This window comes from Colletotrichum acutatum (assembly GCF_030867785.1).
Source record: "Colletotrichum acutatum strain CBS 112980 chromosome Unknown BDZ83scaffold_54, whole genome shotgun sequence".
NCBI classification, from domain to species: domain Eukaryota; kingdom Fungi; phylum Ascomycota; class Sordariomycetes; order Glomerellales; family Glomerellaceae; genus Colletotrichum; species Colletotrichum acutatum.
In genome coordinates this window covers 223,755-240,787 of record NW_026849048.1, presented here as the reverse complement: position 1 = coordinate 240,787, position 17,033 = coordinate 223,755, and the positions used below count along the sequence as shown (strand labels likewise).

At 54.1% G+C, this 17,033-nt stretch overlaps 6 protein-coding genes across 6 annotated transcripts; 3 read left to right on the top strand and 3 right to left on the bottom strand.

Annotated features, from left to right (window-relative positions):
- Positions 1 to 980: 980 nt before the first annotated feature.
- BDZ83DRAFT_579046 (isocitrate lyase) lies at positions 981 to 2,748 on the top strand (the record flags this gene model as incomplete). Its single annotated transcript, XM_060505199.1, has 2 exons — positions 981 to 1,281; positions 1,346 to 2,748. 2 exons carry the CDS (start codon positions 981 to 983, stop codon positions 2,746 to 2,748), a joined length of 1,704 nt encoding a protein of 567 aa, XP_060364351.1.
- Positions 2,749 to 3,125: 377 nt separating this feature from the next.
- On the bottom strand, positions 3,126 to 4,425 carry BDZ83DRAFT_579107 (short-chain dehydrogenase; the record flags this gene model as incomplete). The annotated part of the gene is made up of 3 exons (XM_060505202.1): positions 3,126 to 3,779; positions 4,062 to 4,200; positions 4,355 to 4,425. The coding sequence occupies 3 exons, from the start codon at positions 4,423 to 4,425 to the stop codon at positions 3,126 to 3,128; spliced, it is 864 nt and encodes a 287-aa protein (XP_060364350.1).
- Positions 4,426 to 6,206: 1,781 nt separating this feature from the next.
- Positions 6,207 to 6,864, bottom strand: BDZ83DRAFT_623690 (uncharacterized protein). The gene has a single exon (XM_060508390.1). The coding sequence runs from the start codon at positions 6,616 to 6,618 to the stop codon at positions 6,325 to 6,327; it is 294 nt and encodes a 97-aa protein (XP_060364349.1). The 5' UTR covers positions 6,619 to 6,864; the 3' UTR covers positions 6,207 to 6,324.
- Positions 6,865 to 8,352: 1,488 nt separating this feature from the next.
- On the top strand, positions 8,353 to 9,912 carry BDZ83DRAFT_752788 (glutamine synthetase; the record flags this gene model as incomplete). The annotated part of the gene is made up of 3 exons (XM_060514253.1): positions 8,353 to 8,782; positions 8,859 to 9,159; positions 9,213 to 9,912. The coding sequence occupies 3 exons, from the start codon at positions 8,353 to 8,355 to the stop codon at positions 9,910 to 9,912; spliced, it is 1,431 nt and encodes a 476-aa protein (XP_060364348.1).
- A 3,688-nt stretch (positions 9,913 to 13,600) lies between these two features.
- Positions 13,601 to 14,833, top strand: BDZ83DRAFT_720078 (methyltransferase; the record flags this gene model as incomplete). Its single annotated transcript, XM_060512244.1, has 3 exons — positions 13,601 to 14,564; positions 14,615 to 14,738; positions 14,803 to 14,833. The coding sequence occupies 3 exons, from the start codon at positions 13,601 to 13,603 to the stop codon at positions 14,831 to 14,833; spliced, it is 1,119 nt and encodes a 372-aa protein (XP_060364347.1).
- Positions 14,834 to 16,169: 1,336 nt separating this feature from the next.
- BDZ83DRAFT_579039 (pyridoxamine 5'-phosphate oxidase) lies at positions 16,170 to 17,023 on the bottom strand (the record flags this gene model as incomplete). Its single annotated transcript, XM_060505197.1, has 3 exons — positions 16,170 to 16,576; positions 16,636 to 16,810; positions 16,913 to 17,023. The coding sequence occupies 3 exons, from the start codon at positions 17,021 to 17,023 to the stop codon at positions 16,170 to 16,172; spliced, it is 693 nt and encodes a 230-aa protein (XP_060364346.1).
- Between the last annotated feature and the right edge of the window lie 10 nt (positions 17,024 to 17,033).

The window sequence follows — 17,033 nt, the reverse complement described above, 5'->3', positions numbered from 1 at the left end:
GGGCAAGGTAGTAGGTATGCCGGACGGTGCCTTAACATTGAACGGTAGGGAAACTACCAACCCCATGTTAAGCGGGTTACCTTGGGTTGCATGCCCGATACCTACCTAGGTAGGTAGATATTGTGGCTAGGTATTAAGGCGCTGGCGGGGTGGTCTTCAAGGTCGGTGGGGGAGTGCACTGGAACGACAGGGGACGGGACCCCAGCTTTTTGCCCACCTCCTCCACGTTTGGCACGGGCAGTACCTACGGGTTCCAGCGGCCGGAGCGTCATTGCTCATATCCCGTGCGCCGTGAGTGGCCGGGGAAGTTCACAGACCCATATTTGCTTTACCACAGCTGCTTTAACATCCGTTTGGACACTCCCACGGTCACTTCTTCCCCACGTCGCTGGCACTGTGAGTCTGTGGCCGATGAGGGGAAATGAAAGGGCCGAGGCAAGCCGACGCAAATGCGGATCTTGGCTCTGGTCCATTGACCAATGAGAGCATCTCACATGGCCCTTGCCCGTGGTGACCTTTGTCTTGCCGCTGCTTACCAAGGCTGTTGATTCGCTTTTGCCCGGCTAACACTCGCCGAAGTTGAGCGCTCCCAGCTGCCCTGTCCATTTCCCACGTTATTCCCATTCAAGGCCCTCTTATGTAACATCCCTTATTCCGAGTGCCGAGTCGTTGCCTCTCGGATTTGCTTATGGAGAAACCTGCCTCGCTGGCGATAACATCCTAAACTCCTCGTAATAGACGGGCATCATCGCTCTGTAGACAACACCACGACCGGGGAAAGCCTTGAGGATTCTATCTTGTGCTTCTCCTTCACACTTTGCAGCATCTCGGTACTCCCACCTCCAAAAGAAAACGACACGACAATGATGCGACGAGCTGCTGCGCGAGCAGTCACCCGGAGGGTTCCTCTCACAAGCCCGTCTTCAACACCTGCTGCTGCTGCTGCTGCTGCTGTACGCTGTTTCTCAATAACAAGGAAAATGGCACAAGCACCCACGAACTCATTCTCTGCCTCCGCCCCTCCTAGCGATAACTTCCAACTTATGGCCGAGTTTAAGAAGGCCGGTGCTGCTGAGGATGAACTCTACGAAGCGCAGATCAAAGAGGTTGAGGCATGGTGGCAGTCACCGAGATACGAAGGAATAAAGCGGCCATACAGCTCAGCTGATGTGGTTTCCAAGCGCGGTTCGCAGCATCAGTCATACCCGAGCTCCGTCATGGCGAGAAAGCTCTTCAACCTCGTCAAGGAGCGGGAAGCTGAGGGCAAACCTATCCATACGAGTACGGACGCTCCTCTCCCCGCCTATTCATGGATGAGTAGATGCTAACCGCCGTTACCTTATAGTGGGCGCCATTGATCCTGTCCAAATGACCCAGCAAGCTCCTCACCAAGAAGTTCTGTATATCTCAGGTTGGGCCTGCTCCTCCCTCCTGACCTCTACTAACGAGGTTTCCCCCGACTTTGGCGACTACCCCTACAACACAGTTCCGAACCAAGTCCAGCGTCTCGCCAAGGCGCAGTCAATGCATGATCGGAAACAATGGGATTCTCGGCGGAAGCTCAAGGCCGAAGAACGCGCAAAGACCCCATACATCGACTATCTACGACCCATTATTGCCGACGGTGACACCGGACACGGCGGTCTCTCCGCCGTTCTCAAGCTCGCCAAACTTTTCGCAGAGAACGGCGCCGCTGCGGTGCACTTTGAGGATCAGCTTCACGGCGGTAAGAAGTGCGGCCACTTGGCTGGCAAGGTCCTGGTCCCCATCGGGGAGCACATCAACCGTCTCAATGCTGCTCGTTTCCAATGGGACGTCATGGGCTGTGAGAATCTCGTCATCGCCCGCACCGATTCGGAGAGCGGAAAGCTCATCAGCAGTGCCATTGATGTGCGCGATCACGAGTTCATCCTGGGCGTGGCGGACCCAAGCTTCGAGCCCCTCGCGGAGACTATCCAGGCCATGGAGGCCATGGAGGCCAAGGGCGCGGTCGGGGCCGAGATCGACGCTTTCGAAGCCAACTGGGTCAAGAGCACCAAGCTGGTGACTTTTGACGAGGCTGCCGTGGCACACATGCAAAAGGAGGGTGTCTCACAAGACAAGATTGACGCGTATCTCGAGGCGACACGTTCCAACCGCGATATGGGGATCTCCCAGCGCCGCAAGCTCGCCAACGAGCACACCTCGACACCCGTCTACTTTTCCTGGGACGTTCCCCGCACGCGCGAAGGCTTCTACCACTACCGCGCCGGCATGGATGCCGCCACGAAGCGCGCCATTGCCTTTGGCCCCTACGCTGACCTCCTGTGGGTCGAGACTGGCGATCCCAACGTCAAGGTCGCTACAGATCTGGCCAGGGCCGTCCGCGCCGTTTATCCGGGCAAGGGGCTCGTCTACAACCTCAGCCCTTCGTTCAACTGGATGGCACACGGATTCACGGACGAGACGCTCAAGAGCTTCATCTGGGACATTGCCAAGGAAGGGTTCGTGCTGCAGCTCATCTCGCTCGCTGGCCTGCACTCCAACGCCACCATCACAAACGAGCTTGCGAGGGATTTCAAGAAGGATGGCATGCTGGCGTATGTGAACATTGTGCAGAGACGCGAGAAGGATGGTGGCTGTGACGTTCTGACGCATCAGAAATGGAGTGGCGCTAGCTACATTGACGGGATCCTTGGGGCCATCCAGAGTGGCAGCTCGAGCAGTAAGAGCATGGGCGAGGGCAACACCGAGAGCCAATTCCACTAGAGAGCCATCTATAAAAATGCATATGGGCGGCGTTGCGGAATCTTCTAGCGTTTTCAGGATATCAATTTGTCGTTTCATGATGTACACCTCTCGCCTGTTTACCCCGTGTTTGCCTGCCAATAGATGAGCGGCTGGGCATCTAGAACACCAGGTCTAACAAAACGAAAAAGCGAAGAAACACAACAAAATAAAAAAACATTAGCACTGATTTGGTGAGCTTCTTGAAGAGTAAATGCTTTAAAATGTCTATGCACAGTTTCATCATCATGGCCTTTTGGCCGTATATGCCCCGATCTCTTGCCCCAGCGCCCTAAACTCCAACCCAGTACGGTATCATATCGCGAAATTCGGATTCAAACAAGCAGCGCAACGCAACTTTACTCGAGGCTGGTGCGGCTGGCGTTGTTGATGGGGGCAGGCGCCGCGGGGCCCTCGGGGGTGACATAGGCCTTGGTCATGCCGCCATCGACGACCATGTCGTGGCCGTTGACGAAGCTGGACTCGTCGCTAGCGAGGAAGAGAACAGCCTGGGCCTGCTCAATAGCCTCGCCAAAGCGGCCGGTGGGGAAGTGAATCTCGCGGCGCATGCGCTTGGGCACGTCGTCGCCGAGCCAGTCCTGCAACAGAGGAGTGTTGAGAGGCGCCGGGCAGAGGGAGTTGAAGCGGTAGCCCTCGCGGGCGTGGACCATGGCGAGCTCACGGGTAAGAGCGAGGACGGCACCCTTGGAGGCGGTGTAGGCAAGCTGAGGAGTAGCGGCACCAACAAGAGCGACGACTGAGGCGGTGTTGATGATGGAGCCCTTTGTCTTCTTGTTGCGGCGGAGGGCAAGAACAGCGTGCTTGCTGCCGAACCAAACTCCCTTGACGTTGATATTCTGGGTCAGATCCCAGATCTCCTCGGGGGTGTTCACAGCATCGTCGTCCTTGGCGTGCATAATTCCGGCATTGTTGAAAATAATGTCGAGTCCACCCCAGGCATCAACGGAATCGATGAGGGCCTTGACCTGGTCCTCCTTGGAAACATCGGTAACCTATCATGGCAAAGAGAAATCGTTAGCAAAAATGAATGGAACACTCCCAGTCGTTGGGTTTCGCGTTGTGTCGTGTGACGAGGCAAGAAACGAGACAAGATGAATGGCGGGGCATGGCGGGGTAATTCTTCTTTTTGGGTTGTGCAATGTGCGGGTGTGCTGCTGCTGTCACCGCGTCCAGCGTAGTGCAGTGCGTTGCTGTTGGCGTTTGATTCGATGCACGCCGGAGCGGCGGGAATGGGATCTTCCATCACTTTTCATTCGCAGCCAGACTCAACGTACCTTGGTCTCAATTCTGGCCGACGGGAGCAGCGACAGAACCTTGGCCTTCGCCTTTTCCAGTGCCGGGGCAGAGATATCGGCCATGGCAACGCTGGCACCCTCCTTCGCAAAGAGAATGGTCGTCTCCAAGCCAATGCCACTGTCACAGTTGCTTGTCAGCTTATCGGATCCTGTATGCCATGTGCGTATGATGCGGTGAACGCCCAGCCACTGGGGACTCGTCCCGATGCGCCGTGCTGATAAGGCGCCTCTGAGACCATGAGGGGTTGCAACATTGCATTGGGTGACCTTACCCAGCAGCGCCAGTGACGACGGCGTTCTTGCCAGCCAGGCGACCTCCAATCTCAGCAGGAACGGAACCCATTTCAACGGTGTTGATGTCTTTCGGAATGTGTCTTTTTGTTGTTGCTGTGATGTCGAATCGCAAGTCACATATGGTGAATCGCGAAGTGGCGGAGGAACGAGTTGCGGTTCCAAGGTTTTGGTGTGGTAGTCAAAGTGCCGTTGGTAGCTTGGAGCTCTAAGTTGGAAACAAAGTGTGTTGATGAGAAGAGAGAAGAGCAGGTTGGTCACGACGATGCGACGGGCACGATGTGTTTAAAGAAATCAGCAAGACGGGGCTGGTCTAGTATAATGGAGCCGAAGAAGGATAGAAGGCCGTCGTATGGCACGAAATGAGTCAAGGAAATCCGGGGTCCAGGCCACTTGTTGCCGCCCTGGCCAATTTCCATCGACTAAGACAGAATGATGGACGGGACTGCTAAGATAGTCGCAAACACGGAGTAGGCACTGGATACAAAGCGCGCAAGCGCGGTACGGATACATATCGAGATGCACCAGACATCATCACCCACCCCCTTCCTTGCTCACGATTAGCTGCTCGAGCCTTCCTCTGGCGAGATTGATCCGACAACGGCGCATCGGGAACACCATCTCGGCTCCCATATGTGACACGGGGTGACGGGGTGCAGCCAGGACCGTCCTAGGTTGGCAGGTTGGGCAGGCAAGCTGCGTATCGGTGCCAGGGCCATGGTGTCCATACTCAGTGTCGTGCCTGTCCAGCTGTACAGTCCTAGGTATGTAAGAGAAACGGCTTGAATCGTGATCGATAGACCGTTCGTCTACCACTGCTCAGAACGGAGCTTGTCGGTCAACGATAGGCGGTATCGCATGCGTTGGTGGATTTCCAAATACGGAGCATAAAACGTGTCGACGGGCGCAAGTTCCGATATCGCGTTATCTCTTATCAGTGGGTCAGACCGCGGCGTTGCATGATGGACGTCCAAGTCAGGAACCAACCCCTCCGTGTCTGATGGAGGGGGAATATGAGAGAGAGACACTGTGGTACTCCGTACACTGGTAAGGTTGGGTGAGGTGTCCATAAGCGAGAGGGTGAGTCGAGCGAGCGCTACTTCCAGAGGCTGGCTGCATCTTTCGCGGCATGCCTTATCTCTCTGCCTTGCAGATATAAGAAAACCTCATTATCGGTAGACGTTGAATAGTAGTAGGTAGGTAGTAGAGCCAGTTGGGGAACAAAGGAACGAGACCCTATGTGCATGGTTCCGAGAGTGCAGCTGGATTGGTGAGCTAAGGCGAATCCAGGCCAATAGCATCGAATTGCGAGTGCTAAGGCTCATAGTTATCGGGCTAAGAGTGCAGACCAAGAAAGGCACAGACTCGGGATCTGCTGGATTGAAAGTTGATCAGACAAGTCGCCACTGAGCGTCTCGTCAGGTGTCAGGGTGTGTATGTGTTCGTACTCCGGACGGTGTAAGATTGGGCGGCATGGCGGCAGAATGCAGGTGGTAGAGCGAATACGGTGTGTGTCTGTAACCGTACCATCCGGAAACACTTGGTGACTTGGGGAATTCAAGGGCGGAGAGGCGCAAGGCAAGCGAAGCGGTAATGGGAGCGGTCAGTTTGAACCCCTCCACACCTCTCAGGCTCACATCGTCATGTGGGCAGCCGGGGGCCTCGACGGTGAATGAGAAACGTCCATGTGGTGTTTGAGTCCGGACGCATCGGAGAAACCATTACCATTCACAAATTCATCATTCGTGGATCGTGGCAGATCGCGGCTCGGGACCGCGCTGAGGGGGGTTCCCCGAGGCGAGGGTCGGCGGTGCCGATAGACGCCTGGCGTCCGGGGGGGGGGGGGCACCGGTCAACCGTGTGAGGGCGACGGTAGAACATTGATTTCAGTCGAGCGAGCAGGCGGCAGTACGAGAGATGGAGACGGAGGTGCGCAGGTACTCGAGTAATGTCATTGTTGAAGATTGCACAGCATCAAAGAAAATATTTGCCGCGCTGGCAACAAAGAAGTTGCGCAAAGAAAGCTGTGTGCGGTATCAGCGGACAATAGATCATGACAAGGGTAGGTAGAAGCAATAGTAGCGGGCTGTGGAGGCGGCAGAGGGGTCAATGACTGATGAAATTGAATCTCCATCGTGAACCCCTCCATTTCAGAACTCCCCGCTGTCGGCAACTCAAGCGCGGAGGATCTGGCCATCATGGGGCCAAGAGATCTATCTGGGTTCGGGGATGATCCTTTTGGCATCGAGCAGCCGGGTGCCGCGGTCTCAGGTCAGACAAACAATCAACACAGCGCGGCAGCATGCGGGATGGGCAACGGGTGGCGTGGGGTAAGATTGGCGTTGGTGAGTTGGCGACAGTGAAGAAGCTCACGATGAAGTAGCGATGGCGGTGACGGTGTTGACTGGAAAGGGACTGAGAGCACTTTGGAGGATGTGTGAGAGGAAGACAGGTGGACAGAGATGGAGACAGCGTGCGAGGAAGCATGGGGAAGATATTGGTTTTCACAAAAAATCTCTCATACTCACACAGTGATGACTACTAAGTTGTCAACAGCTGCAACAGCAAGTGCCCCCAATGGCGATTGAGACAATTCCATTGTTTTTGTCACAATCCAGCAATAGCATCCCAGGCCACCTGGGCTTCATCCTGCATCCTGCCTATCCAGGCTTTGACTTACCTAAGACACGCATCTACCAGACGGAAGGCGCCCATGGGATCCTGCCATTCTGGCCGAGGGAGACATGAGAGGAAGTGCTTATGCCTAAGGTTGAGGAGACTGAATGAGGAGACACAACACTGAAGTGGTGAGGAGTCGTGGGGTGATTGCCCGCCCGGACAGTGCGTCCCTTGGGAACGTACCGCGGTCTAAGGTAAGGTAGCCAGCCCGGTCTGTGCGTGACTGCCGCAATGACGCACCTGGAAAGTCACCGTCCCTCCCCTCCTTCCTCGCTCTGTGCCGCTGGGTGCCGCTTACCTGCTAAAAGTATCCATCCCCACGTCGAACCGAGAGGCAGATGGGCAGCAGATGTCGATTGCCAAGGAACAAGACGCATAGAACAGGATGGGAAGCAGCTCACGCGGCTCGATACCTTCCAGACTCAAGTCTCACCATGCTTGTAAACAGATTGGCGCTCCGGGCCGATGTCATTGTTCACTCGGAAGCGTTAGGTAATAAACCGTAAACCGTAAACCGCAATCAAGGGCAAGCGCAAGGCAAGGCAAGGTTGCTTCCAGGTTGTCAGTCGTCACTCGGCTTCCTCAGCTCCCCCAAATCCCCAAATCGCATCATTCCATTGGCCGCGCGCTCCCTTATCGGCGGGACAATCCACACCAGTTGCCGCAGGCGAGGGAACCTTGGAGTTAGCCCATGTATATGCCCACCTACATTTATATGGAAAGATACTTTGGAGTAAACATATGGAGGTGCGCGGGCAGTGTGCAGCGGCGCTATCTTCCTTGCTCTTGCGACTCTCGCTGCTGCTCAATGCTCGCTCACTCCGCAAGTACCTCACATGCCCACCTACGGATAACATACCTCTCCAAAGATACGATAACTGTTCCGTACCGCTGGCCCTCCACGTCCCTTTCCGCGTTCCCTCAAGATCCCGACCTCAAGTCCCTCAAGTCGCTCCGTCTCCAGTCTCTCGTCTTGCTCAGGACCCACGATCTTGTTCTGCCTCGGTCTGCTTCTCGTGTCTCTTGCGCGCTCTTCTAAACATTCCTCTTTCTCTATCTCTCTCCTGCCCTCTGCTACAGCCTACTTCTAGACATCATCATTTATCAGCTCGTACGCAAGTAGAAAACGGCAGAGACTTCCTTTCTCCCGTCCTTCTGCCACGACAGACTTTACTACTACCACACCTCCAACTCCAACCCCAACTCCAAGCCGCGAGCTTTCGTCCCATCCATCGCCATCCAAAGTCAATTGGTAGCTTCGTTACACTCGCGCTTCTTTACCATCTCATCTTAATTCACAATGGCGTCGTCCAACGAAGCCGTGACCATCGAGTCGCTACCCGAGCTTCTCAAGAATGACAATAAGGTCAAACTTGCCGGCATCGATGTCGACGGCATGCTCCGAGGAAAGCTGGTGTCCAAGAATAAGTTCCTGTCCGTCGCCAAATCGGGCTTTGGCTTCTGTTCTGTCATCTTTGGATGGGATATGCACGATATGACATACATCAAGGAGCTCAAGATCAGCAACGCCGAGAACGGCTATCACGATTTGATTGCCATCCCTGATCTTTCTAGCTTCCGCCGCATCCCCTGGGAGGATAATGTGCCCTTCTTCCTCGTCAGCTTCTTCGACCCGGATACCCAAGAGCCCATTTGCGCATGCCCTCGTGGTCTGCTAAAGAATGCTCTGGCCAAGTTGCAAGCCAAGGGCTACGGTGCCATGGCCGGAGGTCAGTTTGCAAACACGCTGCGTTGATGCTCTCGCTTCGGAGAAACAGCAAGCTAACCGCGTGATCCCTCTCACAGCCGAGTACGAGTTCTACCAGTTCAAGGCGCCTACCCGCTCCACCGAAACCGCAAGCTCAACGGCCGGATACCTGCAAGAGAACCCCCCGCAAGCTTTGCCGTCCCTTACAGAGGGCATGTTTGGCTACAGTTTGACCCGGACGGTGCACAACAAGGACTACTTCTACGACATTTTCGAGACTTGTTCTCAGTTCAAATGCGATATCGAGGGTTGGCATACGGAGAGTGGTCCCGGTGTCTTTGAGGCAGCGCTTGAGTTTGGAGAAATTGCACAGATGGCGGACAGAGCCAGCTTGTTCAAGTAAGTTGACCAGTCCGTTTAGGCTTGCATCTTACTGACCGTGTTTCTTACAGGTACGTTGTCAAGTCGGTCGCAACGAAATACGGCATCACGCCGTGCTTCATGGCGAAGCCAAAGCAGGGCTTGCCTGGAAACAGCGGACACATGCATGTTTCCATTGTCGATAAGGATGGCAAGAACCTTTTCGCTCGGGAAACAAAGGATGAGAATGCGCCATACCCTGATGTCGCTAATCTCTCCGACCTGGGCCGGCATTTCCTGGCCGGCTTGCTGGAGGGTCTTCCAGATGTCATGACAATGCTGGCACCCACAGTCAACTCCTACAAACGCCTCGTCGAGAACTTTTGGGCGCCAGTGACAGTATCATGGGGTTTGGAGCACAGAGCAGCATCAATTCGCCTCATCGCCCCGCCGACATCGAAGCCTGGCGCAACGCGGTTCGAAGTTCGTGTCCCAGGCGCAGACACCAACCCTTTCTTCGTTCTGGCAGCAATTCTCGCTCTCGGATGGCGAGGTGTGGAGAAGAAGCTGGAGATCCCCGTCCCGCCTTTGGGCAAGGGCGAGGATGTTGGTGGCAAAGCTGACAAGGGCGTACGGCTTGCAAAGAGTCTTCGTGAAGCAAATGATCGGTTCATGCGAAAGGAGAGCATTGCAAGAGAAGTGTTCGGTGATGACTTTGTCGATCACTTTGGGGGAACAAGAGATCACGAAATTCGGGTCTGGGACGAGGCCGTGACAGACTGGTATGTATAAACCCTCGGAGCGACATCTGATGGCGATGATGGTGAGCATGGCTAATGAAGTAATCTACACAGGGAGGTAAAACGGTACATCGAAACAGTCTAGTGGTCCGGAGTTTGGCGGAGCGCGTTTTTCTCTACTACTTGTTTGGATTTTTAAAGATATTTTTATCCCATATCGGATCAGCCCGGGAAAGACGTCAAGCCATGCGACTATGGAGCTCGTCGGAGCCCGTGCCGTCTCACGAGATAGGTGGGGGTTAGGCGCAACATCTCCACTTCCCTTGCCTTGGCCGCGCATCCTTACCTACCTTGCCCAGCGTTGTTCAAAGGGACCCTATCTAGATACCCCCTTCAAATGCCGACATATTGATATACGTACAGAGCAGCGTCAGCCGCGGCTATTTGACCATCTGATATTGGCCGGTGAAATTGTGTTTGAGGAAGGCATTTGCTGTGCAGGTTGAAGGATGACATGGAGGTGTGGTTGATTGGTGGTATGAGATGCGCCTTTTGTGACAACTTGGTGCGCTGGTGCATAACAGTTACGAGCGAGCGAACCACTGATCCAATCCTGGATGGGGAGCGAGCGCCCGAAGCTTGAGATGAGACCCATTGCCTCTCAGCGGCGCGCCGAGGTGCCCCTCTACTAGGTCGTACATGCAAATAATATGATAATGCTTATGCATGAATTATTGGCTGGTCCGAGTGGTCACCTTTCTTTCATTGGCTCGCGATGGCTGAGTTGAGGCCTCATGCCGGTCAAGTTCGCCGCCCGTGACAAGTGGGAGACGTGAGTCAAGAGAGAGGCTCAAGTTTGTTTCTTCGCGCCGCTGCGGTGCTGTCCCTCTCCTCCCCTCTCAGAGGCAATGCAACAGAGGGGACGCTGCAGCAGCAACCGGAAGCTCCGATGCGGGCTCAAGCTCGGTGTCCTCTGCAAGGCCCTCTTATCCTGCATTCATGAAAGGCCAACGACTGGTGAGGTGGGAAACAAGGTCTCTGTGGGCAGCGTTGACGGTGGGCCGAGGAAAGAAACGACAGAAAATTCACCAAACACGAGATGCCAAGCTCTGGACCTCTATTTGAGGGAATAAAATTTCCAAAAACCAACAACTACAAGATATCTCAAGTAACGAGTTTCTTCAACAGTACCATCTCAACAAAACATTGCCGTTGACGTCAAGTACGTCAGTAGGAGCTGATATATTGATTACCAGAGAGAATCCGGATCTTGATGCTAGATAGTCGTCGAGCTATTGGTTTGCGTTGCCTCACCGCATCGATGAACCCATTTTTCATTTCGCCAACTGCCCATGTGCCGAGCTGGGCTTCTGGAAGGAAGGAAGGGAAGGACAGCGTCACTTCAGCTAAATCACCACAGACAATGGGGCAGCTGGCTAGCTTCTGCTGTATCCGCAGAGACTAGCATACATGATTGCCACGCCGCTAGCTCCATTTGACAGGCAAACACTGCGTGGCACCCTGGGCGGTTGGAGCTCCCGAGGAAGGCAAGTCGGCCATGGACCCATGCCCCCCTACCTTGGTCTTCCTCGTGGCTTTGATGGGCAGCGAGAGGGTTCGAGCAGTTCATACAGGTCGTCATGCCCTCTTGCCATCGGGAGATGTCCGCTGGAGGGTGGTTGACAAGTTACGAAGCAACGGTCATCGCAATGGTCTCTCTTTTCGCGGTTGGTCTCCCGCTTCGGGCCGAGCTTCCTGCAGAAGCTACGACAGGAACCAACGATCTCTCTGCGGTGGAACTTGAGGGCAGGCGAGGGATCACTCCCAGCACCGTTCACCGTTCACCGTTCTCGAGTCCTATCGCCTACAATGTCTACCGCCGCGTTGGCAATCGAGTCCGTTTGGAAAGGAGCGAGCAAGCACCCTTGAGGGCAGCATCCTGCCGGCCAGCGTCGCATCCCGCCAGGAGCATTCTAGACCTTCACTCTTGGGGTGGCATTCTGATCCTTGGGAGGACCTGTTGAGACGTGCTTTGACTGGGCTGCTACTTCAGAGTAGTGTACCTACTGTACTTGTACTCCGTACAATACTTGTTCACAAGACATCAGTGACCGAGGTCGTGAAGAGAATGCCAGGTTGAGCTTGGCTCCATTTGACCCTGGAACATCCGAACAAGGTAGTTCGGAGGCGTGCCGCATCTTGGTATACCGGACGGCGTGAAGTGGCAGGTATGTGGTTACCATTCCTTCTGCAGAAAAGAAGACGAGAAAGACAGGTGAGGTGGGATTTACCTCACGAACAAGGTGAGTATCCGACTCAGGATCCCTTGTGCGGATAAGAATGCTGAGTCGCCAATCTAACGACTTTGCGCGTATGACACGGGAGCTGGCGAGAATATGAAGTTTGAGGTATCCTAAAGAGACATTGCTGTCGTAAGCCCAGTATGTAATGTACGGATAGTGTACCGGGATTTATCTTAATTTGCCTTTCTCTTTGGCCGGTGTTTTTCGCAAGTGTCCCTTGCCCTGAAAATCATACCCATGCTCCAAGCTCAAGTGCCATGACTACCCTGTCTCATTCTCTGATCCTGGCTTTATTATCCGTACAACTGCACTGCAGACAAGCTCAGACCCTGGCCGTGGGAACAAGCACAGGGTCGGGCAGGTTGCGATTTGAGAAGTTGAGATGGCTTGCCGCAAAGAGTAAATGCAACTTGCCAGCCACAGCCCAGCCGCCCCGTTGTTTTCCTGGTCCCTCTCTGCATGCATGCATGCATGCGCATCTTTTGTCCGGGGGGTCAGGGAGGGGGGTTTTCAACGGCTTGAATTTTTTTTCTCTCTCGTTTTCAAATCCTCCATGGATTTCACCAATTCCTGGGCGGCACATCCCATGCTGTCCCTTGCTCCATGGCCCGCCGTCGACCGCCTCCCGCACTTCCCATGCTGTCTCCTCTCGAGCCAGTGGCTCCTTGCGGACAAGTGCTCCGATCAGAAGCCAAGTGTGATTTGATGGCGTCAGGTCCTGGCAGAGGAGCAAGGGAAAAGTAGAGAGTGAGAGAAAAGAAATGATGCACACCGTGGAGGTTCCATCCATCGAATCCCGTCCAAGTCAAGCTCTAAAGTATCCCGCGGTAAATGTCCATTTCCCTCATCAGGTCCTCCCTCCCCCCTTTCAAATTAGCCTTTCCCATCCGGTCTTGTGCATTGCGTAGTCCTCATCCCCTTTGTTCTGCCATCGTCCTTTGTCAACATTCAGGAGGCCAACGGGCTGCCCTTGTCTTTGGTGTGCTACTGTCCTTTCATCGACTACCTCACCGGTTGTCAAGGGGGTGAATACAAAGACACCCGCCAACCCTCGACAGGACAATCACTTGATGTATCTGTACTGATACTCTGTGCGTAACCCACCTTCCCCGCGCTGATATTGGCCTGGGTATTTCATCTATCATATCTTACTTTCTCTTCTATTCTCCTTTGGGGCAATTTCATTAGCCATCCCACGTGTGGCCATATTACCCCCGAGGAGGCCGGGCCCACGATTGAGCCCCATTTGGGAAATCTGGCGAGCGAAGACAACAACCGTGCAGTGAATCGCTCTGTGAGAGTAACAGAGCACTGAAGCTTCTTTGCAAACGTAGAGACGCGATCAAGAAACGACATTGACGTCGGCTAGAGTTGGAAGAAAACCCTAAGGTAGTCTCAGGTTTCTACCTAGCGGAGTCATTTCTAAAGCCCACCGATATGGGTGAGGACGTGGACGCTGTTGGCGACCCTGGCACTGGCGATGGCAACGGACGCAGGGGCGATAGTGCCGGTGCCACAAGAAACCGGACGGACCACAAAGAACGACGCAGGCCATCTCGAACAGACAATACCCAAGATGCCGACGACGGCGACGAAGACGACTCAGACGCCGGGTCTGATTTCAGCTCCGTCTCTGTTGACGAGCTCCCGCCCATCCGCGCTTATGGTCACACATACCACGGTTCTGGTGTACTGCTAATGCCCAACGATGAATCCGAGCGAGCTCGTCTAGAAATTCAACACCAGCTATTCAAGCTGTGTCTCGAAGGTGGTTTGACGGCGGCGAAGCTCCCCAAGGATCAGCCTCTCAACATTCTCGACATTGGTTCCGGAACCGGCAACTGGGCCGTTGAGATGGGCGAGCAGTACCCCCTGGCCAAGATCATGGGCATCGACATCTCCGCGGCGCTCTTGCCCACGACTGTGCCGGCCAACGTTGCTTTTGAAGTCGAAGATGCAAACCACGACTGGGCTCGTGACAAGGACAGCTTGGACTTTGTGCACATGAGGAACCTCGTCGGCGGGGGCGTCTCGGACTGGAAGGCGCTTTTCCGGCAAGCGTACGGACACCTCAAGCCCGGTGGACAGATTGAGTTCGCCGAAGTGAGGACGAGGTACTTTGACCTTATTGACAGCAGCGGAGACGAGCCCGTTGCGCCCACGGCCGAGGAGGAGGATCACGGCGGGATGACGGCATGTCGCGAGTTTGAGGTGCGGTTCTCGGAAATGGCCAAGATTGCAGGCGTCGACTTTGACCCGACACCAAAGATTCCTGCAATGTTTTCTGATGTCGGGTTTGAAAAGGTGGCACGTTGGTCGGATCTGGTTCCCATACAGGCTGTGGGACATGATGAAAAGATGGTCAGAAAAGGGGCACAATTTGCTCAGATGCTGGAATATGGTATGCTCACTTTTAACAAGTTCAAGCTCCCTCGACTAACATGTCACCAGGCTTGGAGAATTACTCGTTGGCAGTCTTTGGCAGGGGAGGTTGGGATGAAAACGATACCCGGAGTCTCCTGAAGAGAGTCCACAAGGAGTCGCGCGATACCGCAAACGAGGCATATGGGAAAGTGTAGGTTCCTCGAGATACAATTATGGCTTGACCAAGAAGCAGCTGACTAACTCTCATTCTCTAGATCATTTGTCACGGCGAGGAAGCCTTTGTGATCAGGCTTGACCTATTCGCTTCTATGTATACTCTGTAGATGCCCAGTCTAATTGGACAGGATCATACCCATAGAAATACTAACCTACCAAGTATAATGAACTCACGTCACTTGGACTTGTATGCATTGGCTTACCGTAAAAATGTTTGAAGCATCCCGTTCCTGGCCCTCCGGCACCCTTTCTATTCACACTTCGATGCCGGCATGAACTACCACAACCCGCGGGATTTGACCAACCCCGCGGTCGGTCGGTTATCTGCCGATGTGATCCCTTGATCGGCCTCTGCGGACCCGAGTCAAAGCCCCTCGGGCTTTCCTCGGTGCCAACGGGCGGTGGCTCTGGTCGAGTCTAAATATGCACTCTAAACCTGTGCAACCCTCCCAAAACTTCCGATCAGCCTCCATTTCGCCCTTTAGCCGCGTCGCCCCTAAACCTGGTCCTGACTGGCACACCGGCGCACGCTATGCTTAAAGAGACTCGACTTGGCTCAAAACAAAATGTGCCGAGCTTCAAGCCCGCTACAGAAACTCCCGAGAGGCCTTGATCCTTGAATGTTTCACTCTGCCTGCCGCTGCAGGTAGCCTCCGCGCTGCAAGCCCAGGTTGGTGGCCCAACATGCCTAGACCCCCTCTGTTCGCCCGATGCCCAACGATATTTTTTCTCTATTGCAACCTTATCTTTTCTGCCCAGACACATGAGGGAAATGCTGTGCCTTACGCAGTACGCAGTAGAGTCCCTGCTGATGTGGTATCATCGAATGGTGCCTCAACCAGCTATCACACTACTAATACTGACGAAAATGTAGTATTTCGATGAGCACCATCATGCTGAGCAAACTCTCATCGCTGCTATGAACTGACGAGTCACCTTGTAACATTCAATGCCGTCCTCTCATGAGGACGTCAAATACTAGAATGCTACAATAAAAGAGGCTGGATTGCCGGAAATACAAAGTATCAGCTCGAGTGTCGAATCGTGCCCTGCCCACTTCTACCCAGTGTACTGTGTAAGCCTCATGTCAATCCATGAGTCTAATTCGAGTCTACTTCGAGTCTAAATGGTGATCACTGTCCGTCCGTTGGGCCTCATTATGGACACTTCTCTTGGGATCCTTGTCTCCTTCGCAGCCAGTCATGTCGTTTGGATTGACGAGGCATGGCAATAGCCAAGTAAACGTCTCAATGCAAACACATCGCCGTAAAACCTTTAGCGAGGGAGGCCTCTTGACGGCTTAATCCAAACTACGCCCGCCAGCATTACCTCGCATGAGGTCTTCGAGTCTTTGATATATGTGGCTCAGACATCAAAGATCATATTGCTTGGATTTCAGGTTATCCTACCGTACGCCATTGAGCTGGGGAGCAGCAGTCTCCTCTGTCAGCACGTAATCCCGCACTGCACCTTTCCAATCACTGATTCTCACGTCCTTGATCTTGACCACGATGACTCGTACTTCCTCACCCGCGACAAAGCATCCCCTGCCACCATCCTCGGCCTGAACACTTGGGTTGAAGCTCTGGCCTTCGTCAAATGTGTTGTTTTCCAGGTGCGCCTCGCGGTAGAACTTCTCCTCGTCCGAACCATTGTCAACCAGTCTTGCGGTGCCATTGATTGTAGCACTAATACTAGAGACCGCTGCGGTGTTGAGATTCAATAGGAGGGATGCAAGGCTGGAGCGGTGCTCTGGGCCGGGGCTGCCACCTGAAGGTCGTCGCCCAGATGTCGGCGGCCGATGGGAAGACCCTAAGCGAAGCCGTCAGCAAACTTTGCAGACACGCCACCACAATAATGCTATAACATACAATCGTGTACCAACAGAGATACATTGGGGTTCGAAAGAAGGTTCTGTGTTTTTCTCGAGGCGGGGTTCGTGGTCATGACAATTACGGGTCCAGCCGAGTGATTCGAGGATGGAAGGTAGGTGTAGTTCATGAGAGAGACGTTCGGCGTATTGTCGGTACATGTCGCAAGGTGAAGCTATCGATGCGGCAGTCTCGTCAGCCAGATGTCTACGTTGGTGTTGTAGTGAAGAACCATCGCAAAGCTTGACTGAGGTGGGCAGAAGTGCTAAGAGCTTACGAATCGAGCATTCTCCAGGCACTGTACGACTTCTTGAGGAAGAGTTGCCGTGACTTGCTTGTTGGTTTCGCCAGCCGAAGCTTCGTAGTTGAGAGGGACTTGTTGATCCATATTGGTGAAG

Bases quoted from the DNA above. Each gene is read 5' to 3' on its own strand.
- BDZ83DRAFT_623690 (XM_060508390.1), bottom strand. From the start codon at position 6,618: ATGCCAAAAGGATCATCCCCGAACCCAGATAGATCTCTTGGCCCCATG.